This window comes from Phalacrocorax aristotelis, chromosome 10, assembly GCF_949628215.1.
Source record: "Phalacrocorax aristotelis chromosome 10, bGulAri2.1, whole genome shotgun sequence".
Classification (NCBI taxonomy): domain Eukaryota; kingdom Metazoa; phylum Chordata; class Aves; order Suliformes; family Phalacrocoracidae; genus Phalacrocorax; species Phalacrocorax aristotelis.
Window position 1 is genome coordinate 4,092,958 of NC_134285.1, and position 25,518 is coordinate 4,118,475.

The window sequence follows — 25,518 nt, forward strand, 5'->3', positions numbered from 1 at the left end:
ACCCCCCGCTGAGTAGTGAGAGGCTGGGTGCGGGAAGGGGAGGCATTTCTGAATCCGCAGATGGCATCTTTCCTTTGGCTCTGTCTTGCATTTGCTCCCGTTGTTGCTTAACCAGGTATTTTGTGAAGTGTCATCAGTGGGCATGCTGGGCTATGGATAGTCCCCCTTCCAGCCCTGCTGGGTGGGTGATGGGGAAGGGAAACTTTGCAGGCTCACGAATTAGAAGCCGTGATTGCTGTGACATGGTCAGCTCTCCAGAGATGGTTTCCAGCCAAGTGGGATCGGTCTGGGGTGGAGCAGCTTGCTGGGCTGCTTTCATTGAGCTGGAAGTTCACATTGCTCCTGTAGCTCACGGGAACTGTGCTGGTCCCAGACCTTATGGGCCAGCTCTGATGCAGGAAAGGTGGCAGATAAGATGGGGCTATGGAGTGATCTGTGCTGATTCCCTCAGCAGGGAGGGATGCTGCTGGTCCTGCAGGTGGGACCTTTGCAGTATCTTGCAGACCAGCTTTCACCTGCAGCCTCAGCAAGGTTTGCATTTGGACAGGACTGGACAAGTGGGTTTCAGGCGCCCATCATAGCTGAGGCGTCCGGAGCTGGCAGGGGACAGGGATGTGCTGGGAACATGCTCGACATGTATTGTCCTTCTGTCTTGCTCCTGCTGCTGCAGGAGCTCTTGCATGGTGCTGTGTCTCCTGCTGAAATCCCAGCGCCTCGCCTCTCCCCTCCCTTCTCTGGCAGCCTTTGGAGTGCTGGACTTTGTCCGCATGCCTGTTCCTGGGAGCCAGGCAGGTACGAGCCGTTTTGAAGGGCTGTCCAAGGCCACACCGAGCTGTCCGCTCCCAGCCTGGTCCCTGGAGCACACCTTGCTGTTTGTGCTTTTTAATGCATCTTCCAGGTCTCTGCAGCCAGAAGCGCCTTTAGCTGCAAAGCGCAGCTGCCCCCTTGTCTCTCTTGGAGGGATCAGGACTTTGACACTCTCAGCTGTATTGCTTCAGCCCCCATCCCAGCCCTTCATGGTCTGCTTATTTTCCCAGTGAGCTGGGGTAGGTGGGTGAGCTGTTTGCTGATGGAGGAAGGGCTGGGACGTTGGTGAGCAGCCTGGGGTCCGTGGCACTGCGCAGAGCTCACTCTCAGCCCTGCACAGGTCTCCTCTGCCCGTTGCTGCCCACTGCTCCCCCGTGCTGGTTATCGCTTGTCCCTGAAGTTTCATCTGCAAGCGTTTGGCCTGCCCCGGACGTGTTGGAACCCTGTTCTCACAGTGGGTTCTGTTACCTCAGTGCTCTTTGGAGTTGGGGAGGAGCGGGAAGAGAGCATCCTCTCCTTGCCAGTCACTCCGGCTGGGGTCATGTCTTGTCTGGCGGGATCTCAGCCTCTGCAAGCCCGGGTTTGTGGCCCGTTTGCTACTGGCTCTTACAGTCAGCTCCTGTCCGGTTTTGCCTTGGTTTCCCTTCGTTGTGTGTGGGGTGTCCCCTCTCCCGCTGGGACTAACTCCTTGGTTTGGCTTGAGGTCTGATGGCCGTCGCCCTCCGTGCCAGATGCCACCTGTGCCGCAGAACGGGTCTGGCTCTTCCCGAGAAGGCCTGGGTGGGGGCCGGGGGGCTGTGGGGCAAGGAGGAGCCGGACAGGGAGTGATTTTGGGAGCCCTGTGCATCACTAATGGCGTGGGGACCTCTTGTGGCTGGAGAAATGGGGATCGGGCCAGGCTTGGCTGGGCTGGGCTCCGGCAGCCCGTCTGCCTCCCTCTGCCTGCAGCACAGCCGGGAGGGCTCTGCTTGGGCCGTGCGTGGGACCCTGCGGGATACAGGGTTGGTACCCGGTGGGTCTGGAGCGTGAAGGCTGAGCTGGCGTCCCCCTTCTCTCTTTCAGATTCCAAAGGATCCTTGGAGCCGCACAAACCGGGTAAGTGCCCAGCAGAAATTACAGCTTTAACCCATCTCCTGAACATCGGTAATTAAAATCCCCAAAGACGGGACTGTTGATGGCCGTGAAGGGTAAAGAGCACTTTTGGGGTGTCTTGAGGAGCACTGCAAGGCAGTGCTTGGCTGCGAGACTTAGAAAATGGTCTTTGCCGGTGCACCCCATGGTACTTCTGCAGGCAAGTGCTCGACAGGGACGTTGAGACCCACTTGTGCTTCTGGCTCTTGCCTGAAATTTTGGGCAAATGATTGTGAGCACTGTGACCTTCTTGTCATCTTGCCGTAGCTGCACAGCGTAGGGGATCCCGGCCCTGCCTGGTGGCTGCAGGCAGGCGGATGCTTGAAGGAAGAAAAGTACGAATGCCAGTTGCTCACGTGTGCATCTTCTCTTCCAGTGAAAAGCAAGAAGAAACGGGAACTGAGGATAACATGTGTCCCCATCAAACAGCCCGTTGCCAACACAACGTAAGTGTCTCTGCTGCTTAAAGCCAGCCGGCAGTTCTCCGGAGCTGGATTCAGCGCCGCCTCAAGGGGAATGGCCTGTGAAGACTTCACAAAATCAGAATAGTTAATTTTTTTCTTTCTCTTAAGCTCTGGCTTGTGGGTGATGAGAAGGAATTACACACGTGTGCACCTGTGTGTGCAGACACACGCACAGTGTGCGTCTCTCTGGGAGGTGTCTGATTTGAAATAGCCGAAAAGCAAAGGCTAGGAGACTGCTGGGAGATTCTCTTCAGCTTTTCTGCCATGGCTGTGCCGATGCCAAAGGGCAAAGACATGGTGGAGAGAGCAAATCTGCCCAAGGGAAGAAGCGGGGAAGGTTTTTAGTGCAGGGGAAGAGAAGAGGTGGTGGCAGCTGGACCATAGCAGGAGCAGGGGGGTGAGGGTTGGGAGATGCTCTGCATGGGAGGACATCCTCCCCCTGACCTGACCTGTGCATCAGGGCTAGTTTGAGTGGTTTGCAGCTTCTTGCCTTGGTGTGAGGAGGACACAGACATCTTACGCTGTTTTGCTGCTTTGTGCCGGGGACCGGTGCCCAGCCGTATATCAGGCCCCTGGAATTTCTCTCTGCCCTGTTTGCTTCATGCAGCTGATGCTTGTTATGCTGTGGGGGAGAGCCCAGGATAGCAGCATTTAGTTTGACAAACAGCAGACGGCTAAAATTCCTCTTCCATGGTGCTCTTCCAAAACACCTTGGGCTGTGTCTCCACTGCTGAGCCTTGTTTGCTTCAGAAACCCTTTCTAGAGACCCTCCCAGCTCTAGGAGAGCAGTGAAATCCCCGAAGGGGAAATACCACTACCGAAACCCCCAGGTAGATAGGGCAGATCTGCCGGAGGGGGAGCCAGGGAAACTCCCTGATTAACGCCGTGCAGCCTAGCATGCACATGCTGAGCCCTGCATACAACAGCCACCTCCTTCCCCCACGGGTGCATCTGTCTCTGCTTCTATCAGTGTTTGAATTTCCCCTGGAGAAGGTGTTACGCTGGAGTTTGCAGAGTGTTTGCGTGCCCAGAGAACTCATGTAAAAGCTGGCGTGAGCTATCCACAACTCCTTTTCTCTGTGCTTTTCAAGCTGCAGTGCAAATATTTGCGCAGTGCAAGGCTTTTGCTGTGAGCCTGAAGTACTTCCTTGAAGCCAGAGGTTGCCACATTGCTCTGATGGGAATTGGGAGGCTAAACCAGTTGGGCAGTCTCCGCTTTTAGGAAGGTCCCAGGGGATGGGGAGAACAGAGAAGCGAGGCACAAGGGACAAAACGCTCATGTTGGCTCTAAAAGTACCGTGCTGCCCATAATGGGAAGTGGGCAGCGATGAGGAAAAAAGCCATAAAGGAAGACTTTCACCTGCGTGGTGTTGTGCAAAGCGTGACGCTGAAGTGCTGCCTGCTCTGCCTGCCACGCTGCCTGAAACAAGCCTGCGAGTGTACACAAGTGACTCACGGGTGAGGAATTACCTGTTGCTCCCTCAGCGTGCGTTTCGGGCTACGTGGCTGTCCTGTTACAACACCTGCCTGTCAAAACATGACACCTGAGCTGCTCTGCCACAGAAACGTCTCATCCCCTCGGTCTCGGTTCTTCAGGCTCCTGAGCCGGGATGGTTTCGTAGCCTGTTGGTTTGATGCATGTCTCACCTAGCTGACTCTTTGGGGTTCTTGCTGGCTGCATGCAGCGAGTGCCTCGTGGGTGTGGGCTGAGGTGGTACTGGTACGATTAAAGCATTTATGAGTGTTTGGAAGGGGCTGGTTTAAACCCACGACAAGGCATGTGGAAAGCAGCGGCTGAAAGTGCTCGAAGGAACATGAAACCTGGCTCTGGCCAAGAGGGTTAACAAAGCTGGGCTTTCTCCTGACTCCCTCTCTCTTCTTGCAGGCCCCCGAGGAACTTGGATTCCAGAGCGTTCATTACCATCGGAGATAAAGTACGTGCCAATGTGGTTTATTTTTTGCTTGCTTCCAATTTTGTTTGGCCCTTATGTGGGGAGTTTTATGGATCATGTCTGACAGCCTGTAAATCAGACCTTGAGATTTCAGAGCACCCCACAAGAAGGACAAGGCCATCCTGCTGCAGCCTCATGGGATGCATCTTTGCAGGGATGAGACATCCCACAGCGGGACCTTTCCCCCTGTGGAGCAATGGGGTGTCTGTGTGTATTTAGAGAGGTGATTGTTGGGAAGCTGAACATGTTGCGGCTCGTCTCTGAGCCTGCGTGCTCGCTGGCTGGTCTCTCCTGCCTGCGGGCAGTCCCTGCAAAGCAGGTGGGTGTCAAAGGCTGGGTGTGCAGTTTGGCACATAGTGGGAGATCACAGTGGTCCCTTGACAGCCCCACAGGCCACCTCGGTGTGAATGTGTGGAGCCAGCCCATTCACCCTAAATCAGCGTGGCCTCACCATGCTCTCTGGCTGCCCCAAACAAAGCCCCTTTGTCCTGCTGACCCGCAGGGCTGCATTACTGCCCGTGGCCCAGGAGAAGCCAGGCACAAAGCTTCTCTCCGCCTCTCCAAAGCATTTCCTAGTGACTTGATGAAAAACACTGCTAGAAATAGCCACTGTCTCTCTTTTATTTCATTCTGTTGTTACGGGCTCTCCTGGGGCTGCAGAAGGCTGTTTGCAAATGACCTAAAAATACCATGCATTGGATCAGCCCTATATCTAGCTGCTTACCTCCCAGGCTGGGAGGTGGTTTGGCTGATGGGATCTGGGCCCCTTGGCCTCGGTTGCAAGGTTTTAGGGTTAGGGGACAGATAGGCGGGGAGGGAGGGGAGAGGAGAGGAAGCTTTGGCTGGGTCCAGGGAAACACCCCTGCTGCCCGTGTCATTTTTCTGGCCATTGTGTTGTGTGTATTAATAGCTCGCGGAGAGATGCTCTCTGTAACCGCCTGGGCATGGCGTGTGCAATGGGAGAGTGCTGTAGCTTGGGTGAGCTCTCTAGACTCGCTTCCTTCCCTGCTCTGCCTGCACTGCTGTGTGCAGGAGGGGTCTGGTCCAGGTGCTTTTGGAGCGATGCAGTGTGGGATGGTAGAAGAGGGCTTGGGCAGAAGGCCAGGTTTGGGCCATGGGGGTGGATGATGACCTTGGGTCCATCGGGTCTGTGCAGGTGATGCCCTGCGTCCCCACTACCAGCTCAAACCCCCCAGGGCACGGGGTGAGCGATGCCGGGGAGGGGAGCGCTGGGTCCATCGGTGCATTGCCTCTGTTGCTGGGCAGGGCAATGATGATTCCTAGACTGTGCTGGGAACCGCCAGCTTCTGGGGAAGCCTTAGGGTAAATGCCAGGAAAAAAAAAAAAACAAACAACAAAAAACCCAAAAAACCCAACAATAACCTGGAACAACTGCAGAACACGTGTCCTGAAAAGCACCACCAGATCCTTCCTGGAGACCCCTGCAGGAGCCGTGAGCCTGCACTGCTCCTCTGCCAGCTGCCCGGGGCGGCAGGGTGGGGTGTTGGATGTGTCCCCATTAGCCCCGCTCTCCTCATTTCTGGATCCACCATCCTGCCCAGGAAAGGGCCGGCACCTTCCTGTGCTGGGCAGTGCATTGCTCAGTGCTGAGCTCAAGCACAGACCTCTCTTGCTCCCTGCCTCGGCCACCTGCCAGGCACATCTGGCTCAAATAAACGGAGCCGGGGCTGGCAGGAAGGTCCGGTGGACGTGGTCGCTGCTGGCCATGCCGTAACCAGCGCCGGGGGGGAGCTTGCTGGCCAGGAGCCCGGCAGCCACATCTCCCAGCTTGGCTCCTTAATGCCAAAGGCTGTTTCCTCTCTGCTCTGGGCGTAGCTCACAGGCACAGTATCCGGCACTGTGCCGTGGATGTTTCCCACCCTCGCTGCCTTTGTGGCTACTGGGGCAATTTGGCATCCTGGTATTATATTTTTGTTCCCTGAGACTGGAGGAAAACTGGAGCATGGATAAAGCCTGGCTGAAAGAAGGCCTGTGACTTATTAGGAGCAATGAATGCAGCGTCTAAAAATAGCCCCTGTCTCACTCAAACAGTTTGTGCCCTGCCCAGCAGAGCAGGCAATTACAGGGTAACCCGTCTTTAGGCAAACTTGTTCGTGGGTTGCACAGGAGCTCGCTGGCTCCCTGCTGCACGGGGCACTCACTTGTCTGAGCACTGGCGATGGGTTTTTTCCAGCTTGACCTGAGACTTAGGTAGTTGCACTCACCTGAGCTCCTCTGTTGGTGCTAACTCACGTTTTACCTTGCTGGCTGCTTTCTGATGGTGGGAGAAAGTATCAAAGCATGTAAAACTCCCCAATAATTAGGAATTGAGTTGCTGGGTTGCTGCATGCACCATCCCATCTAAGAGAGGACATGTAGGCGTGCTTGTGACCGATGATCTCTTGGGACGTGGTGCAAGGTGGGGGGATCACTGGCTGCGTGCAGGGATTTGGAGCTGAGGCAGAGGCTCCTGACTGCTGCCTGTGCTGGCACGGGAGCTGTTAAAATCCTGCAAGTAGTTCAGCAACTGCAGAAATACCCTTGTGTGGGTAATCCTGAGGAAGCAGAGAAGTACCTTTGGTGCCCTTTCCAGTGGCAGCGTGCCCTGGCTTAAAGGATGAAAGTCCTGATCTCTAGCTGCAGAGGGGGAATAAAATGAGCCCTGGTGAGTACAGAGTGAGAGGGTTTGGGCTCTGGTTCAACAGAGCAAAAAATATACCCATCTTCTCTAAGCGTGGTGCCTTTGGTACGTATAGGAGCTGGTGGGGTCCTGTAGATACCCTTGTTTGGAAGTGCTCTGCATGAACAAGCTGTAAGCATTGGACCTCTGCTGATGTCCTTGGTGATAAGCATGCCTGTGTCTGATTTTTGTCTCTCTTCTTTAAGAACTTCGAGGTGGAAGCTGATGACCTGGTGGCAATTTCAGAGCTAGGTCGTGGGGCCTATGGCGTGGTGGAGAAAGTCCGGCATGCGCAGAGTGGCACCATCATGGCCGTGAAGGTGAGGACAGCTGCTTGCTAAGAGAGATGGAGGTTGGGACGTGCAGCTCCAAGGAAGCAGAGGGACTCTGCTGAACTCTATCAGTCACAGCAAAATGGGGACAGACTTGGTTTGGCAGCCTGTGGTACCCCCAGTGTGGCTTGGCTGTTGGAGGGTCTGTGCTGATACCAGCTGGACGCTGTGGAGTTGATCAGCAGGCTCTGGAAGCCAGGTGTGGTGCCTGCAGTTAGATAGTGCAAGGTTTGGATGTCAGAGTGCCTGTCCAGTCTGCTGGCCTGATCCTACATCCACTGAAGAGCTTGGCCAAGGGTTATAAAGGTGCTGTCTGGAAGAGGGAATCTGGGCATTTCCCGGGGTGTTTCTAGCTGCAAAATAAGCTCAAAACACTTGTCCTGGCCTCAGAACCACAGGTGCTCTGAGTCAGCCCAAGGGATAATGGTGTTACCCCACCCACACCAAAAACCTCTTCCTTCATATTTGTCTCAGAGGATTCGAGCGACTGTGAACACTCAGGAGCAGAAGAGGTTATTGATGGACTTGGACATCTCCATGAGGACAGTTGACTGCTTCTACACCGTCACCTTCTACGGAGCCCTCTTCCGTGAGGTACTGAGCTGGTGGGTGGCTGGTGGGCTGTGCGGCACCTGGGGCCCCTGTGATTGCACTGAAGGCTCTAAACTGTCCCAGCTGGGCTGTTTGGGAGGGTGCCATGGCTTAAAGACAAAGGTTAGGCAGCATTGAGGAGGTGCCGTTCCTCACTTCCATGGCAAGTGCCCAAGCACGTTGTCCGTGGCCCGGACCGGCTTTGGGGTAGACCCTCAAAGGGCACCACCGCAGGTAGTTTTGGTGGTACCTGGACATCTGTGCCCATCACCATCCAGTGAAGAACCCGTGTGCTGGTGGTGTGGCCAACAGCGCTGTGGTGGCAGGGACCTTGGCTTGCCCTGTGCGGAAGGGGCAGTGTCTGTTTGTCCATCCGTCCGCATCTCTTCATTCACCTCCTGGGGATTTCCAGGGAATTCCCTCTCAACAGCTTTCTTTGTCTGCAGGGTGACGTGTGGATCTGCATGGAGCTCATGGACACCTCCCTAGATAAATTTTACAAGAAAGTACTGGAGAAGAAGAAAACCATCCCTGAAGACATTTTGGGGAAAATGGCTGTGTCTGTGAGTAGTGCCTTTTGGGTTCTTACGTGGTTTTGTGCATCCTCTGAGCCCATTGGAGGTCTCTGTTCAAGCCATGGCATGTGGAAATGGGTGGTTGTGGTTGCAGTGGAGGGCTGGTGCTGGGTGTGATTAATGGATTCCCTTTCGCTGTGTTTGTTCCCAGATTGTACGAGCTCTGGAGCATCTGCACAGTAAACTGTCCGTAATCCATAGAGGTAAGTGGTGGAGGGAGATGGTGTGACGTGGCTGGCTGGAGATCTAGCCTTGAAATAAGTTATGTGAGGGCTCCTTCCCAGGAGGTGCATGGTGTGTGCCTCTGGGATGCCTACAGTGGGGTCTGGTGGTACTTGGGACTATCATGGACAGATCTAGATGCCTAAGGCCTATTCCTGAGATGTCCTTTATGCATCTGCTTGCTCGATGTTGTTCTCATCCTCCTTTCCAGATGAAGTGTTAAATATAATAACTGACTTCCTCACTGCCTGTATTTTTAGGGGCACCTCTAGCTTTCTTTGAGTATGGAGATGCATCAAAATTGGCTCTTAGGGTCAAAATCCCCCAGCCTGCCTGGCTGGGTAGATCTAGCAAGGTGAGGGCTGAGGGAGACCTTGCAAATCACAGATGGGAATTGTAGCATTCAAGTCCTGTTCCTTTTCTGGGTATAGTTCCTTATGTAGTTGTGGACAGATCATGATGGGCATGAGACAAGCTGTGGTGAGACCTTGGTGGAGTTGAGCTTTTAAGGTTGTGTTGGGCACATAAATATCTTCGAAGAAGCTGAGCAATAACTACTCAACATTTTATTTCAACCTTTTGACCTGCCTTGTTAGAGTGGAGGCCTGTTCTGCCTGGAGGGGCATGGTTATAGCTTTACTTGTGAATGACTTTTATTGAAATAAGACTGGTGGGCTTTCGTCTCCCTTGCCTTGTGTTAGGGCCTACCTGCTCCCCTCCCAGGTCAGTGGGGAGTTTCATATCTTGCCTCAGGCTCTGCGGTACCTCAGCAAAGGCCCAATCTGCCCTCTCATGTTCTCTCTCTTAGATGTGAAACCTTCCAATGTGCTGATCAACAAAGAGGGACATGTGAAAATGTGCGATTTTGGGATCAGCGGCTACTTGGTGGACTCGGTTGCAAAGACCATGGATGCCGGCTGCAAACCGTACATGGCTGTAAGTGTGCTTGTGTGGGGCCAGAGCTGGCAGCCTTCAGCTGCCTTCAGCCTTTACTCGAAAAGGCTGCTGCTTAGAAATCAGTCTTGGTTCACCTCTTCCCTGAGATAGAAACCACTTAAGAGTGCTCTGGGCTTCCTGCCGTAGCAGAGCCCTTCAAGTGTGGGATTACCCTCCCTGTAAGCCCTGCAGCAGACTCTTCCTCTGCCACTTTTCATTTGCAGGAGGGTAAAAGACTTGCTGGTGGTGGTTGGAAGGGCTGCTACTTGTTGGCTAGAAAATGCTGAAGCTTCTCTTGGCAGGATCGTTTAGTTGCATCCTCTCAAGTCAGTAGGAATTTCCATTTGCCATCCATGGCATCTGTGTGGGTAGCTTGTGTTCCTGGGGCCGGATCATGCTGCAGGGGTAGTACAAGTCTCAGGAGCAGGAGGGGAGAGTTTGTTGGTTGTATGGAATGATCAATGCTAGGTTTAACCTCAGACCCTGCCTCCATCAGGACATGAGCCAGGGGAATCCACCCAACCTGGGTTGTGAGCCAGAGATTTGCTCTGTGGGGCGCAAACTGGGAAAACGAGATAGAGTTGTAATATCTTCCGTTTTGCTTCCATTTTTCCATACAGCCAGAAAGAATAAACCCTGAGCTGAACCAGAAGGGCTACAACGTGAAGTCGGATGTCTGGAGTCTGGGGATCACAATGGTAACACCAAGGGCTTGGACCAGCACCCTGCAGCCCTGGGGTTGGGATGGGCTCTCTACTGGCAGGGCTCTAACCCTGCCATGAGCGGTGGTGTCTGGTGGCTTCACCCCTGGGTGGATGCCCAACAAATGGGGCTAAATTTTGAGCATGATAGCTCAGGGTGTTAGATGAACTCTCCAGGGCACAGGGTGGTGCTGCTGCCCTGTGCACCCAGGGGTGCCTCACCCTGGGGCAAGGTAGCTGTGAGCCAGGGCATGCAGCTCGTATTGCCATCGCTGCTGCAGCTCTTGCTGAGTTGCCTGGCAAGCTTTCCAGGAGATAATCCATCTTCTACCCCTTCTCTTTCCCCCCCTCCCTTCTTGCATGTTCCTGCTGGATCCTGGGGGATACATAAAGGCCTGTTATCCCCACGTGGTTCCCTTGTACCCCTGTGCTTCGTTTCACAGAGCTACTTGTGCACGACACCAGCTCCAAATAGCTTCAATTAGCTCTGAACTCTGTTGGTGTGGATGGCAGACTCCCAGGGGGCAATATCTGGATGACAGTGGGCTTAGCTTGGCATCCAAGAGTCTGGCTTTTAATTGCTCTGCAGTTCCCCATGCAGTGGCTGGAGAGGTGGTCAGTGGAGCAGGGTTTGCTGCAGCTGGGTCACAGCCTTCCTGCGTTCAGCCCCCTCCTGTGTTAGCAAAGCCTCGTAGGAGGATTGTGGTGAGTTAGCCTGCCCTGCTGCAGCGAGGGGTGCCGTGTTTGGTTTGCAGCAAGTCCTGCCTGCAGGGTAGCTCAGAGCAGCCAACAGGAAGGGGAAATACTTTCAGTTCCAAAATTGCAGCTGCTCAGGATGGTTTATCTACCTCCTGCAAGAAACGGATCTTGCAGAAAGCAGCTGAAATCTTCTGGCGCCAGAGGACAAAGGAAATCCCAGCTGTTGGCTCGAAAGGGATGCCGCCTGGGAACGCATCTCTCGCTTTCCAGGAGACTCTCTCTCTGCGGGTAGATTATTTTCAGGAATTTTTCCTGCGCCCTGTTAGCTGTGACTTGTTTTGGGTGCTATATCCCTGCATTTGTGTGCTGCACAGACCTCTTGGCAAATATTCCCTCTTCTCCGGCTAGTTCTGTCTGCAGTACCAAACCCAAGCCCCATTCCTTGGGGTCCCTATGCCAGTGCAGAGCAGAGCTGGGCTGGCTGGCTGGAAATGTAGTTGGCTCCAGCTTTCCTCCCGAGGTGCAGGAAGCTGTGGGATGGGAGGTTGCATGAATGACGAAATCTCTCAACCTTCCCAAAGTTGGATGGGAGAGGGGACCTCGCTGAAAGCCTGCCAGCCTGCAGCCGAACAGAGCCCCAACCTGCCTGACTCCCTCTAATGGCTTCCTCCTGGGCTGGCTTCCTGTTTGGTGTGGTTTTTTTAATTTCTGAAAGGGTTTGATTTGAGACTGACCGGTTTTAGGGCCACTGAGCTGCAGGGCTAATCCAGGCCTTTCTGGGCTGGTGGCTCCATTCAGTTTTCCAGCAGCAGAAGCTGAGCTCGCCAGGCCTGAGCCAGAGGCAGGTGGGGGTGCTTGGCTCTGCCCTGTGTCCTTCAGATTTCTCATTCCTCCCGTCCCATCCCACCCTGCCAGGTAGGTCTGGAGGTTCTGCTGCCTGTCTTGAGAAGGGAGCCGACCCTTGGCACGAGGTGACTGCTCAAGAGCTGTCACAGGCTTTTTTTCTGCTTAAATGGGTGACAGACCAGAGGTGACTTGTAGGAACAACCTGGTAACGGAGGTGGTTTGGCAAAGGTCTTAAGTGATGTTCTAGCACTTAGTTTTTCTTGGCTTGGTGGATTTTTTTTTTGCGTGTGTCTAGCGCATACAGTACTAGTCTGCAGCCCAGGGGCTGGCTTATGTGGAGAGCAAAGCACTTTGGAAGCTGGTGCAGAAATGGTGTGCTGTTCTTATTATCTTTTCAAATAATCCCATTTTACATATCTTTGGTGGCTTCCTGTAAATGCATTAATATGCTGAGCCAGCCTCAAAAGGAAGTATTTTTGGCCTCTGGGTCTTTGTATTTAAAAAAAAAAAATTAAAAAGTGGTATGACCCAAATTGAAATTGGTTTGCAAAGAAAGAGGTTTTTCATTTTGAATCGGAGCTGGCTGCAGAGGCTGAGGTAGGCAGGCTGCGTGGGGTTGCGCTCGTTCTGGTGTCTCATGTCAGCCTGTCTCCATCCTCAGATCGAACTGGCCATTCTTCGCTTCCCGTACGAGTCCTGGGGGACCCCCTTCCAACAGCTCAAGCAAGTGGTGGAGGAGCCTTCGCCTCAGCTGCCCACTGATCGCTTCTCCAAGGAGTTTGTGGACTTCACAGCGCAGTGGTGAGTCTCTGGCAGGGACTGGTGGCTTCTCCCAACCTGGCTGAAGGGGAGCCCTGACCTGTGGGGGTTGGAGCAAAGCACGGGGCTGGGTTTGTCATCCTTTCGGAGCCCGTTTCTCCCCACCTCGCTGTACGAAGGCTGCTGCTCGGCCACGGCAGGAAGCGCTGCCCAGACTGGTTTTGCTCTCAGCCTGACTCACCCAGGCCGGTTGGAACGTGCAGAGGTTTCTCTTCCCCTTTTGCCGTCGTTGCTGCTGAAATTTTGGTGGTTTCTGGCAAAGTGGCAATGAAACGAGAACGAACCCCTGGCAGCGTCTGGGTGCCTTTGGGTGAAAGCTGGTTTGTGGTTTTGTGGGTACTACATACAGTAGCTGCTCCCCTCGGGGTGTCCCTCCGCTCCCTGCGTGCTGCTTGGAGCTGCCAGGCAGGGGTGAGCCTGCCGAGACAAGGCTCGAACGAGCCTTGAGACGATCTGCCCACCTGCAGATGGTGGGAAACCATCTCCTCTCCTCCCCATTTGTTCCGGTCTGCGCAGACAAGCGAGGCTGTGCGAGGCAGACCGCAGAGAGCTGCTTGGCTTGTGCTTTTTGTGGCAAAACACCATGAGTTGGCCTTTCCCAGTTACCTGCCCGGCCGCTTTGCTGGTGGTTCAAACCTGCTTGGCCAAGGAGGGAGAGGAATGGGTGTTGCCCGTGAGAAGGGTGTCATATGGGTTGGCAAGGGGAGATGCCTTGTGATAGACCACATACAGCAAAAAAAAAAAAAAAAAAGATCCTACAGCCTTTCTCTCCCATATTTTGTCTTCCAGCTTAAGGAAGAACCCTGCTGAGCGAATGAACTATTTAGAACTTATGGTAAGTGCCGTTTCTGCTGGTCTTTATCACAACGCGTTTCAAAAGTCAAATGAATGGTCCAGCAGGTCTGAGGGAAATGGGACAACAGGACGTGTGGGTGACTTTTCAGGCACGGAGCGGGATGGGTGTAGTGTGTTGATTTCATGGATGTTAAGGTTTGGGTTTCTAGGTGTTTTTTCCCCTCTGTCCTACCTGGTCTTGGCAAGTTTAGATCTCAAATGATGGTAGTACAGTGCCAAGGTGGACTGTCCCACTGGGGTTGAACTAGGAAACGCCAAACCTGAAAGCATTAGTTAATCCTTAAGCTGAAGGATGGTGTCCATGAGAGCCAGGGGAGGAGATTGGTGTCCACCTCTCCCCCAGCACCTCACCAGCTGTGTGACATCCCGCAGGGACCGCTTTTGGGCTTGTCTGTCCTTGGGTGTCAACTGATGTTGTCTTTGGTCTTGTTGGCAGGAACACCCTTTCTTTACCTTGCACGACACCAAAGAGACTGACATGGCCTCCTTCGTCACAGAGATCCTTGGGGAAGACTCCTAACTCAAACCTCACGGCTTCGTGCAGTCCCCTCCATCCTGGCTTCCCCACAGAAGAGCGAGTGAGGACTGGAGTTAATGGTGGTTTGCACAAATCGCACTTCCCCAAGCCATGGGCATCTCTGCCCCATCCGGCCTTGCAGTCTCTTTTCTCTTTGCCCTGTAAATGAAATCCCCAGGACAAGCCTTTTGAAGCGAACACCTTTCCAACTAAGCCACCGAGACAGAAGGCTTGGGAGTTCCCCGCTGATGCCAGCGTATCCCTCCCGGGGAGAGGACTATGCCCGTGGCGCCTGAGTGGGGCCAGGGCACAGGGTGCCAGCGGGCATCTCCCCTCCCCAGCAGCCTGGTGCACAGCACAGGGCTTGTGTTTCTTTGCTGCCTGGGGAAGGCAGAGAGAAAAAATGCTGCTGCGCTTGCCCCACCTTTCTCCCCTGCCCGCCCAAAGCCCCTTCCCTGAAGTCTGGTCTTGCTCGCCTTCCCTTTGTGCCTAGTTCTCTGACCCCAGGAGCCAACGCAGCTTTTTAGGGGGCTGTGGGGCTCCCTGGGCATGCTGCTGTTCACACCAGAGGCTGTTTTAATGCCTGGCTTGGCATCTTAATGACCGTTTGAGGCAGCACCAGACTGGGTGTCCCCCTCCCTGAATCCATATGCTGCTCCCTTGGGGGGGGGGAAAAAAAAGGCATTTTTTGGTGAGCCCACCTTGACGCAAGCTGCGACCCACTCTCCCCACGGCTGCCCACGGGACTTCATCCAGCACACAGTGCTCCCTTCCCCACGCGGGCACAAAGTGATGGAGGGACAAGCAGGTCCCCGGGCGCTGCCTCCCTCTCCCCTCCAGCCCTGGGCTGGGGGGATGCATCCCCCCTCCGGGCACCTCACGCCTTTCATAGCTCCTGCCTCCGCCTTTCCTGGCTCCTGGAGAAGACGTTGCTCCATCTCCCTTCCAACCTGGAGCTCATGTAAGACCTCGCACTGTGACACCCGCTTGTTTCGGAGGCGCGTACTTGCACCCCTTGTGTCCTAAACTGCCTTCGAAACCCTCCAGCTGCCCGCCGAGGTGTCAGCCGAGATCGAAACCCCAGTGACTCGCACAGGGGCTGCCGACAGTTGTACATTTTATGTCTATATATAATGGACTTTGTAACATGTTTCCTAGTTTTAATCTAACTTGCTATAAATTAAAGCCCTTTTGTGTGGGAGGAGGGAGGAGCAGTTCCTTCTCCGCTAACAAATCCACTGTGAAAACCTGATGTGTTTCCCCACTCTCCCAGACTGAGCACTCTGCAAGGAGCTACGGGAGCAAAAGGGATTTCTGTCTTCTACTGTATATGATCACGGGATAAACGCACCGGCTGTGGATTTTGTTGGGGTTTTTTTAATAGATTGAGTTTTCAGAGGGATTTTTTTTCTTTTCTAATATATATTTGTGTGTGTGTACATGTGTGCGCAATATATATATATATATATTTTTAAATTGATGAATGTGTGAATGTCTCTGTGGCCAGCAGATTTGGTGAAATGACTAGCATTTTTCTGGCTAAATTTGGGGTGGTAGGGGAGGGGGTCACTAGAAGACACCCTGGCCTAAAACTTTTTTTTTTTTAAAAAAAAAAGCATCTATTTTCTAACTGAATCTTTTAAAAACGTTTTTCCTGAAGTTCATGCCCTGGAGGTCTGGATTTCAGGGTGCGTTTCCAGTGTCCCAAAGAAAAATGGTGTCCCTTTAAATTCATTGCTCCCCATTCCTGCAGCCCGGGGTTTGAAGCGGTGCTGGGGACCCTCTGCCTGGGAACGGGGCTGCTCCAGCGTTGCTCGACACCATCTATTCCTGTGAGCTGCTCCTAGGGGATGCTGTGCTGGGGCATCATGTGGCAGCGCTTCCCCGCCCCCACCATGACTGCTCTGATCCCCTTCCCAGAGTTGACAAACACCCAAAAAACCAGCCCAGGCTGAGCTGGAGAAACCCTTTGGTTTGACCCTGACCCCCCACCCCACCTCTTCAAGTAAAATAAGAAGGTGATTGAGGTTCTCCACGTCGCCCTCCTCGGTCCCGCTCTGCGAACCACCCAGCGCTCTCCGGGAGCACCCTTACCCGCTTGGTTTGACAGCTTTGCAGCTGAGATGTACAATTGTAATTTTTTTTCCTCCCATAGTTGGTTACTTTGGATTGTTTTTTGTTTTGATGTTGAGCTTTTTTTTTTTCTCCCCTTCTCCCTTTGTTTTGACCCCTTTCCCCTTTTTCTCACCCTGTTTTTGGTGCTTTGGGGAATGGTGATTTTTGTTTTGTGTGTGTATGACTTTTTGTTGTTGTTGTTTTCCCCCCTGTGTTTCTCCTCCTGGAGAAAGTCCCAATTCCTGTACTTTGGGGAAAGGGAGCATCTGCCCTTTCAAACACGGGGGAGATGCCTCTGGTGGGTTTGGGACCCTGTGGGTGAAGCGAGGCTTTGCTGAAGAGGCAAACACACCACCTCTGTGTGCCATCTGCTCTGCTTCCTTCCACCACAGGTCTTGCCTGTCCCTCTTCACGACGCTTTCCTGCCCCACTGTCCCCTCTGCCGTGGCAGGGGGGAACGGCAGCCCTGGGGGGAACCAGCTTGGCTTTAAGGTGGACGAGGCTTTTGACTCGCAGCGGAAGCCCCTCTAGCCTTTTATTTTTTGAGAACGGCCTGTACCCATTAAACCCAGTCATTGTTTTCAATAAAATTCACCCTCAAAACCACTTCTTGTCGCCTTTTCTGTTGCTGTTTGGGCATCAGCGTTGGTCTGGTCATGCTGCTGAGCACACCAGGCGTGGGTGGGTGGCAGCCTGCATTGGGGTCCTGCCACCAGTGTCCTTTCTCCTTGTACCATGGGGTAGTGCTGGTCCCGATCCGGGGGTTGTATGAGATGGGACTCACAGAGCAGCGCCCCAGGAGCTGCACCCCCTGGTCCCCCACAGGGCTCTGCTACCCCCCTGGGCCGGGCAGGAGGGTGGGTGCTGTTTGCAGGGCTGGAGGGGCTGAGGTCTGGCTGCTTGGGGCGGGGGGGTGCACACCTTGCGGGGGTCCCTGCCCCGGGGGGGTGCCAGGGTCTGGCTGCCGGGGGTAAGGGGTGCTGCCCCGGGAGGGGGCTGAGGCCTGGCTGCCTGGGGCGGGGGAGCAGGAGGGTCCCCGTCCCGGGGGCGGCAGGGGCTGCCCGCGGCCGCGAGGGGGAGGCAGCGCCCGGCGCGGCCCCGCGGGGATGCGCGGCCCCGCGGGGATGCGCCGCCGCCGGGACCCGCCGGGGTTCGCCCCCTCCCCGCGCACCCCCTAACCCTGCTGGGTGTGTGTGTCACCCCCATCCCCGAGCACCCTCCAGCCGTCTCTCGGGGGTGCGTGGCCGGGATTAGGGCCGGGGGCGGTCCGCGACGGCCTGGGCATCGTCCCCACGGTCTCTGGAGCTGCAGGTTTAGGGGTGTGTGTGCGTGTGTGTTATTTCACCCCCCCATGCAATGGGACAGGGAGTAGGGGAATGGCTCCCTCCTCAATTTTCCCCTGTCAGCCCCACGCCAGACAGGATCAGACCGGGGGCACCGGGTCCCTCAAGCACCGGGAACTCGGTGGCGATGCTCGGCCCAGAGATGGGACCGAGGGGTGTCGGCGATGCCATGGGGGAGCAGGGAGCTCAGGAGAACCCACCGACCCACTCGCATGGCATGGGGAACACACTCGGAGGGAGCCAGACCTGCTGCGGGGCCGGGGCTGAGCTGGAGGGCTCTCCGTTTCAATTACCAGCTTAATAGCTACATTGAGACCCATTAAAAATGCATCAGCGCCTCCAAGGAAAGAACTTCAGGACAAGCGGAAAATTCATCACTTTGAGTTCGCTTATTAGGAGAAATGGTGGTGTTTTCCCCCTACTTGCCTCAAATACCAGCAAAAAGAGGTTATTTCTGCCCAGTGACTTCCCCATGGGTCTATCACGAGGTGTAAACAGGCAGTGCCCAAATCAGGGTGAGGAGGACACAGCCCTCGCTGCAGAGAAGGGAAAACTCAGCACATCCAACACCGGGAGAGGACATTGGATCGTCAGGGCTGCAGCAGCTCAGCCCTCCAGAATTTAGGTGCCAGCAGCTTTCCCTGCCCTTGGCTGAGCAGCATGGGTTGGGAGGACAGTGTCTCGGAGGGCAGACCTCCCAAATGCACTCTCCCAGTACAGCGTGGGTGTTTGTACTGGTCATACTGGGCCTTTGCTGGGCCGGTGGGTCTCTCCAGCAGCTGCTGAGATGGAGCTCACGCCGTGCCTGAAGAGCCGTCTGTGGAGGAGGGCTGGCTAATAGCATTAGTGGGGGGTGTGATGAGGCAGCCAGTTTTCTGGGGCTGCGGGTTATTTATTTTGCTTAATTTTTCTTCTTTTTCTGAAGGTGGCTGAGACCGTATCTAGGGCAGGTTTTTTTTTTCTTTTTATTGGTTCAGGTGGCCTGTGGGCACCTTCTAGATCAATAGCGTAAATTAGAGAGTTCATGCAGGCCATTGGTTTGTACGAGATGCATTCAATCCTCCCCTAATAGCTGTCTCACCCAGAAACTTCCAACGCTCCTGCTCCTGTAGCACCTAAGTGCTAATGAGCTGAAGCTGCAGAATACCAATGAGACCTCAGGAATATGGATCAGCCTTTCCAGGCTCAGCCAGACTAGCCAGAGGCTTTAAAATCATTTCAGCTGGTGCCTGGAGGGACTAGTACAGCCCCTCAGAGAGGGAAGGGGTTGAGTGAGGTACGCTTGGGTGGAGGAGGTCTTTGCTGCCCATGATGAGCTGCTGTGGTTGTCTCCTGGCTCTTCTCTCCAAATAGAGAGTAGGTGGCTTGTTTTGGTGTGAGGAGAGCTCAAGCGCTGGTTTAACCATGGGTATCCAGGTGCTTTGGTGCCCACCCTTTTCCCCCTGATAACTGGTCAACCCTGGATATGAATTTCTATGATTTACTCTGTTTTCACCACTAGCTTGAATAAAGCATCTCCAAGCCTTTTCTGTCTGTCCGAGCAGCCTGGTTTGCAAATCCAGCCTCAGCGTGCGCTTATTTATGGAGCCAGCCATGGGACTGGTCCCGGTATAGCTGCTTTGCTGCTGCATTCCCCTGGGACTTGCTCCAGGGCTGATGGCAACTCCCCATTGATGGGGTGCTGGAAAATGGGGGTGATTACCTGCTGCCTTCAGCAGGAGCCACAGAGCAGGGGGAAAACTCCCGCCTTGCCCAGCGAATGCGGACCTCCTGGCTTCCCTCTCGGCTTGAAATTCCTGGTGATTTTTCAGAGGTGGAAATGCTAGTGGGGAAACGTGGGGGTGGGAGAAGGAAGCCTTTAGCAGTACAAAGCCTGAAAATATCGAAGGTTGAAGCGAACAGTTTGGGGGGGGGCTGAGGAGGTCACCTCCTACACAGGGAGCCCCGGTCCTCTGGCAGCTTTGCCTGGAGGCTTTGCAGCCCCCGTGAGCGGTAGCTGTGGCCCTTCACATGCTGCGTTAACCTTTCTCAAAATACCAAGCGGTGCTGGAACAGGCTGTTTATTTCCAGACGCCAGGAGCAGCGGCGAGTGCTGCAGGCACGTGGGCAGAGGGCTGCGGAGAAGCCTGGCGAGCCAGGGTGGCTTTTGCACTTGATTTACATCTTGGAGACGCTCGGAGTGGAGGAGACTGGAACCTTGATGAACAAAAGCGGTTACCTCGATATTGGCTGTGTTTTCCTTGGTGTCATTCCCTGCTCAGGGCCACTTATGTCTCTTCTAGAGTGATACGCTCTTTTCTTCTTATGGAAGCTGAGATTTCATAAATAAAATCCAAGGTTTCAGACAAAAGCTCCAGCTTCAGTCTGAAGCTGCCCCAAATGCCATGGAGTGTGCATTGCGCGTGTGGCTTCTCCGAGCATTGCTCCTTTGGCTCAGTGAGGCAATTAATTATTTCCTAGGTCATCTCGACCCTCTGCAAAGGCCCTGCAGAATATCAGTGCTTGCAACAGGTCCTGTTCGGTGTCAGCAATGAGAAGTTGTTGAATAATCTTGAGGGTAGCCCAAGATGTGCCCGTGCAATGGAAACTGTGCCTGGTGAGCCCTTGCTGGTGGCAGGCCTAGCTCGTGTGCAGCTGCCCCCAGCCCTGGGAACAGGAGCCCTAGGGATGCTCTTTGCCTCCCCTCCTTGCAGGGCTTGTAATCACTGTGTAAATACACAGCAGCTGCCGTGCGAATCTGCCACTTGCTCACCCATATCAATATGGGCTCATGCAACACAGCCCCGGGGAACAGCGAACGACCTGGCAAAGCTGGGCTGGAGCAATAGACAATGTTGTTGGGTGCGATTTTGGGAGCCCGGGCTAAGTCAGGAGGATGAAGAAGTGCTGGTGGCTCCTAGGGCTCTGCCAGCGCGAGGTGTCAGGGTGGCAGCAGCGCTTCTCAGAAAGCGATACCTCCAATTTGGCTTCCCACCCCATTGGGTTTTTTTAGGGCTGTTGGGTTTTTCTGGAGATTTATGCTGTGGCTATCATGTGTCGGAGTCTGTCACCTCGCTCCATGCCTCATCCAGGGGTTCTTCCCCCTTACAAGGACCATTGCTACACCTTTCTCCTCAAAAATCTAATTTCCTGGCTCCTAACGTGATGGGAGACACGCAGCCCTGGGTCCTGGCAGAGCCACATCTAATCGCACATCCAAGGATGCAAACCTGGTTCCTGCAGTGCCTCTGGGTCCTGGGACAGGGGTCCTGACTCCTGTGGCCATCACCACTAGTAAAGGGTTGGGTCTTGTTGTTTAGAAAGATGTTTCATGGGCTCTTCCTGCTATCAGTCTCACCCCAGCTCCCCTCCCTGCTCGCTGCCTTGCGCTGAGCCCCCACCTCTGCAGGCAGTTGTCATCTGGTGCAAGATGTGTTTTGTGGCATATACCTGGCTCACTGCTGGCTGGCACGGCGGTTGGCTGCACTCTTCCCTTTCCCAGCTATAACAGAAGAGAAGCAGAAGCTTGGATTAAAAGAGACTAGAGGCAAGAGGTTTCCAAGGTGCCATAAGGGAGCAGTCATGGGGGGCTGGGAAAGGGGCTGGCTTGCACTGAACAGCCATGTAGGGATGTGCAGCATTGCAGCTTTTGAACCCCCATCGTTTCTTTCTCCTTCCTGGTGCCAGGAGGGACTGTCCCTGAGGTCCCATGTTGCGATGGGAGCAGGTTTGGGGTTGCCTGAGCTAGGACAGCCATGTCTGAAGTGTGACCCACGTGCAGATATGGGGCTGGAGGCTGTGCCCTGAGCAGCAGGTGAGGCCAGGACAGATGCTGCTGCCCTGTCTGGGGCTGGCTTTGTGCCTTCTTGCTGAAGTTTGGAGGATTTTGAGGTGTTGGAAGATGCCACGCAGCCTCTCCTCCCAGGACAGGGGGGTTTGGGGAGCCGATGTTGCCCACAGGGTTGAACTGCTCCTCTTGGGCTGGAGAGACACGCAAAGAGCTAAAAAAGTGGGAAAATGGCCTGTTTCCAGCACCAACTCTGAGTGGGCTGGTGGCACGGGCTGTGCCTGGCTCGGCAGCTGATGGAGCGACACCAGGAGCTGGCACAGCTCTCGTACCCTCCCCAGCTAGGCATCCTCGTTTTGCTGGAGGCAGGGCAGGAGGTCAGCGCCCCTAGTCACCCATCCCGGCTGGCGATGCAGCGCTGATTGAAACAGCGTTTTTCCTGGAGCGCTGGTGCGCGTCGAGTGGCAAGCCGTGCCGCTTCTCAGGAAGGTGGCCAGCCTGTGGAGCAGGCTGTCCTGGACTGTGGCACCTCTCCAAATAGCTCAGAAGGGCTCTGCAGGTTCTGGAAGTGGTGGCGCCCACCTCCCAAAAGCCAGAATGGCCTCCCTGGCTCTGACCTGGCCCCTTTTGGCTTGGAGGGAGTGGGCCAGGGCTGGGATTGAACCCTATGAGGACCCTCCTGCTTCACCAGCCTGGCAAACCTTTGCCATAACTCAGAGTCAAATTGGCAGGAATTTGGGTTTGATGTGTTTTTAACTAGTCTGGAGTGCCTCCTCACTCACTCCGTGTTTTGTGAACCTTGCTGGAGGTCTAGGGGAGATTGAAAGGTTGTTTTTGTGGGTGCAAAGCAGCCTCTGTGATCTGTGTGTGTGTGTGTACCTCCCCTCGGGGAGGGGCCTGCGCCAGCACCATGGGGCCATGGTGGGGGTCTCCGCTCCCCTTGCACTGCCCTCCTGAGCTAAGCCCCATTGGCAGCAGGATGCATCCTTCCTCATTGTCCCGCCTCGCCCTGAGTTTCTTTAATTAGAGCTCTGGGAGGGATCTTCACCTTCATTCCCCCAAATCTTCCTCTTAATAAAAATCCTTGATCTGGGCCAGAGGGAAGCATCTGTTGCCTCTTTGCTGGGTGCTTGGGTGTGTTGCAAGCTACTAACCCGATAGCTGGCCACGCAGGGATAGGACAGGGACAGCATGGGGGTGGGAAGGGGCTCATGCAGAGGTGGGGGGCACTGGTGTCGTCACCACCCCACCTGGCTTCTCCAAGCATCCTGAGGTGATGCTGAGTGGAGCTGGCTGCTATGACCACCCATGCCTTGCCCACGGGAGAGCTGAAATCATCTGAGGTATGAGGGGGAACTGAGCACCTGGTCCCTCCACATCCTTTACACCATGGAGTCCCTTCCCATGGGGGTGCAAATGGCCTGAGTGCCAGCACCCTGAGGAGAGGGCACCAGACCCAAACCCAGTCACTTTGGGTTTGCCCAGCTCCTGGTCTGGAAAAAGGCTGAAAGATGCAGGTGGATGAAGGTGATTGGGGAAGCTGGGACTGGGATTGTCCCTTGAGCCCTGTTTGCCCCCAGGACCCATCATGTGTCTGGCCAGGGTCAGCTATTTCTCATTCCTCCTTTCATTCATGCACTTGTATGTTCAGAGGAAGCTCACCAGGAGCCAGCTGCAGCACTGCATGATCTGAATCCAGCGCTAGCACCTCACAGGGCTCCTGGGACACCCCTGCCACCCATGTGTCCCCAGCCTCGTCACGGCTCGGGGCCATTCCCTGGCATGGTCTCTGCAGCTTTGTTGTGTTTTCTTCCAGAAATAGCCTGAAGAGGTGACTTATCCCTCCCTGCCTGCCTGGGACTGGTGTTTCTGCAGTGATCCATCATCAAAACAACAGGGAAGTGTCAGGAACAATTAGTGAACTGATGGTGTTAACTTTATCAAAGATATGTCTCTTCTTAATGAAACTCGTGGAAGAGAAAGGAAAAAAAAAAGAGTGCTGACAACAGATGTATTATTTCACCTCCAATTTACTGGCACATGCATTTTTCATTCATGGAAGTGACAGATATGCAGATGTACTCAGAGCGGAGCAGGTACAGCTCTTGATGGATCAATTCTTGCAGCCCACTTAGGAGAAAGGGACCTGGCTGAGCACATGGCCGTGCAAGGCAGTTCCCAAAGCCAGCCCCAAATTTTCTGCCCAAGATGGGCTTTAAAAGGCCAATCATTTTTTTATCCAAATCTATGTTCTTCAGCCCCAGTTCTATTCCCATTTTGGGCCAAGAGAGACTTCCACTGACCTTTGTGCTTCGTGTCTCCCATGTACTTCACACGCAGTGTCCTGGGCTGACTTTCGCTTGCCTTCCAGCCCCGCTTTGCTGGGGCAGCCAGTGCTCGGTGCAGCCCAGGATGGCTTCACCTCCACCCCGTTTCGGAGGAACACATCCAGCCACAGACAGTGGAGGCTGGATTTATATTATGGCCATACTGAGGTGGCTTCTTCAGGAGACCCTTCTTTCCTCTGTGAGATGAGTTCTGGCTACTTGGTCCCCATCATCATCCCTTGAACCTCAACGCCAAAGCCAGGTGCTTCTTCCTGGTGATCTGAGTTTGGCCTCCAGAGGTGTCTAAAGCTCTCCTCCCTCCATATGCAGCGTGTTGTGGTTTCTCTTTGTGTTTTGGGGGAGTCACCTCCCCCACGGTGGTGGAGTAGGACACCCTCTAGAAGCCAAGTAGAGTTTCATCTCCTTGCGCTGATGAAACTGAATCCAAGAAAAATATTTGAGGTCTTTTTGCCCCCTCATTAGAAATGGAAGAAGGGAGTCTTTTCTCTTCTGGGTACTATACAACCAGCATGAATTATTTAGGACAAAGCATCTCTCTGATAAATAATATTTTTATGTGGGGAAATTAAATCTGATTTTTTTTAATATAATAACAAAACCAATTTCTCTCTCATAAGTCCTCATATTTCACACAGTAAAGAGATTCCAGGCATCCATTTCTGTATTGATCAGCAAATAGGTCCTTGTATAGATTTAGTTCACCCAACCTTGTTTAATTTTGGATTCATTGATTCAATGCAAAGATCTAGATGAAAAGCAAGTGGGCTGTTTCCAGTGCTGGTGATGCTATTTTTAAATAAATCTAGTGCATGCTAAAATAAATATGCAAAGCATTTTGTAAGTCTGTATATGGGTGGGGAAGAGGAGACCAGATGTACTAAAATATTTAACAAACTTTTTTCTTGATTTCTGGAAATGCATGTTTTATTTAGTAAACACTAGTGAAATTTAATCTCATCCAATATTTGCTCCGACGGGCTGTTCCGTGCCCGTCGCCTGGTGTGAGCAGGTACGCGGGACCTTGAGGGAACAGTCTGCGCGGTGACATTGATGCCACATTTAAATGCAAAGCTCATTAACTGTGTCTGGGATTTTTTGTTTGTTTCTTTCTTTTTTTGTTTTCACGTTCATTACAAGAGCAAGAGATGAAATACCCATCTAGAATTCCCTTTCATCTCCAGGCATGTTGTCCCCCTCTCGCCCCCCGCATTGCTCAGATGACAAACTTTTTTTTATTTGATTTCAAAAGATGAGAAAGAATTACAAGCATCTCCGGGAGGCTGGGCTCACCTTACTCTATCCGGGATCCTCCAGAAGGCGGATGTGTGAACTGGCAAAGGCTCCTGGCCCCAAGGGATAGAGTTCATCCTGGGGCCGGAGCCACATCCCAGCTTTTCCTTCACCTAGGGGTGACTATCCCGCAGATCTCAGCCTGCTTTCCTGGGGAGTGGCGTCCCGCTCCGGGCGTACGTGCCTGTCTCTTCAAAAACCTCAGTTTTCAATCCAATCAAATTTAATTGAGTTGTGGTTTTGATCACATCTGACGGCAGCAGAGATCTTGCCGATAATTATATTCCCATGGGTAACGTGGAGATGGGGGCTTGTGTGCCTGTGCTGATGCCACTTGGTCCTTATGAGACACCAGAGAAGCTACACAGAAGCCAAGCTCCATCCGTCCTGGGATCAGATCACGTTTTGGGGCTAGGTGAATTTACTGCATGTCTCAATTGGGGCTTAACCAAGCAGGCTGTGTTGTTTCTGGTTAAAAAAAGCCAATTCTCTTGGCAAAGCCCTGAGGTGGTCCCATCTCGCTGCAGCC

The 25,518-nt window shown here is 53.8% G+C and overlaps 2 protein-coding genes across 3 annotated transcripts in view; both read left to right on the forward strand.

Annotated features, from left to right (window-relative positions):
• The window catches only part of MAP2K3 (mitogen-activated protein kinase kinase 3), a 33,889-nt gene extending 18,401 nt beyond the window's left edge, over positions 1 to 15,488 (forward strand). For both annotated transcript variants that reach the window (XM_075104798.1, XM_075104799.1), the window contains exons 2-13: positions 1,870 to 1,902; positions 2,315 to 2,384; positions 4,288 to 4,336; positions 7,241 to 7,354; positions 7,841 to 7,960; positions 8,404 to 8,520; positions 8,684 to 8,735; positions 9,563 to 9,690; positions 10,311 to 10,388; positions 12,598 to 12,737; positions 13,545 to 13,590; positions 14,047 to 15,488. In XM_075104798.1, coding sequence (XP_074960899.1) covers positions 1,870 to 1,902; positions 2,315 to 2,384; positions 4,288 to 4,336; positions 7,241 to 7,354; positions 7,841 to 7,960; positions 8,404 to 8,520; positions 8,684 to 8,735; positions 9,563 to 9,690; positions 10,311 to 10,388; positions 12,598 to 12,737; positions 13,545 to 13,590; positions 14,047 to 14,130 — 1,031 coding nt within the window. In that variant the 3' untranslated portion in view covers positions 14,131 to 15,488. The remainder of the gene's footprint in view (positions 1 to 1,869; positions 1,903 to 2,314; positions 2,385 to 4,287; positions 4,337 to 7,240; positions 7,355 to 7,840; positions 7,961 to 8,403; positions 8,521 to 8,683; positions 8,736 to 9,562; positions 9,691 to 10,310; positions 10,389 to 12,597; positions 12,738 to 13,544; positions 13,591 to 14,046) is intronic.
• Positions 15,489 to 25,511: 10,023 nt separating this feature from the next.
• PDAP1 (PDGFA associated protein 1) overlaps positions 25,512 to 25,518 on the forward strand; it is a 143,696-nt gene continuing 143,689 nt past the window's right edge. The window contains exon 1 of the mRNA XM_075104804.1: positions 25,512 to 25,518. The gene's annotated coding sequence lies outside the window, so the exon portion shown is untranslated.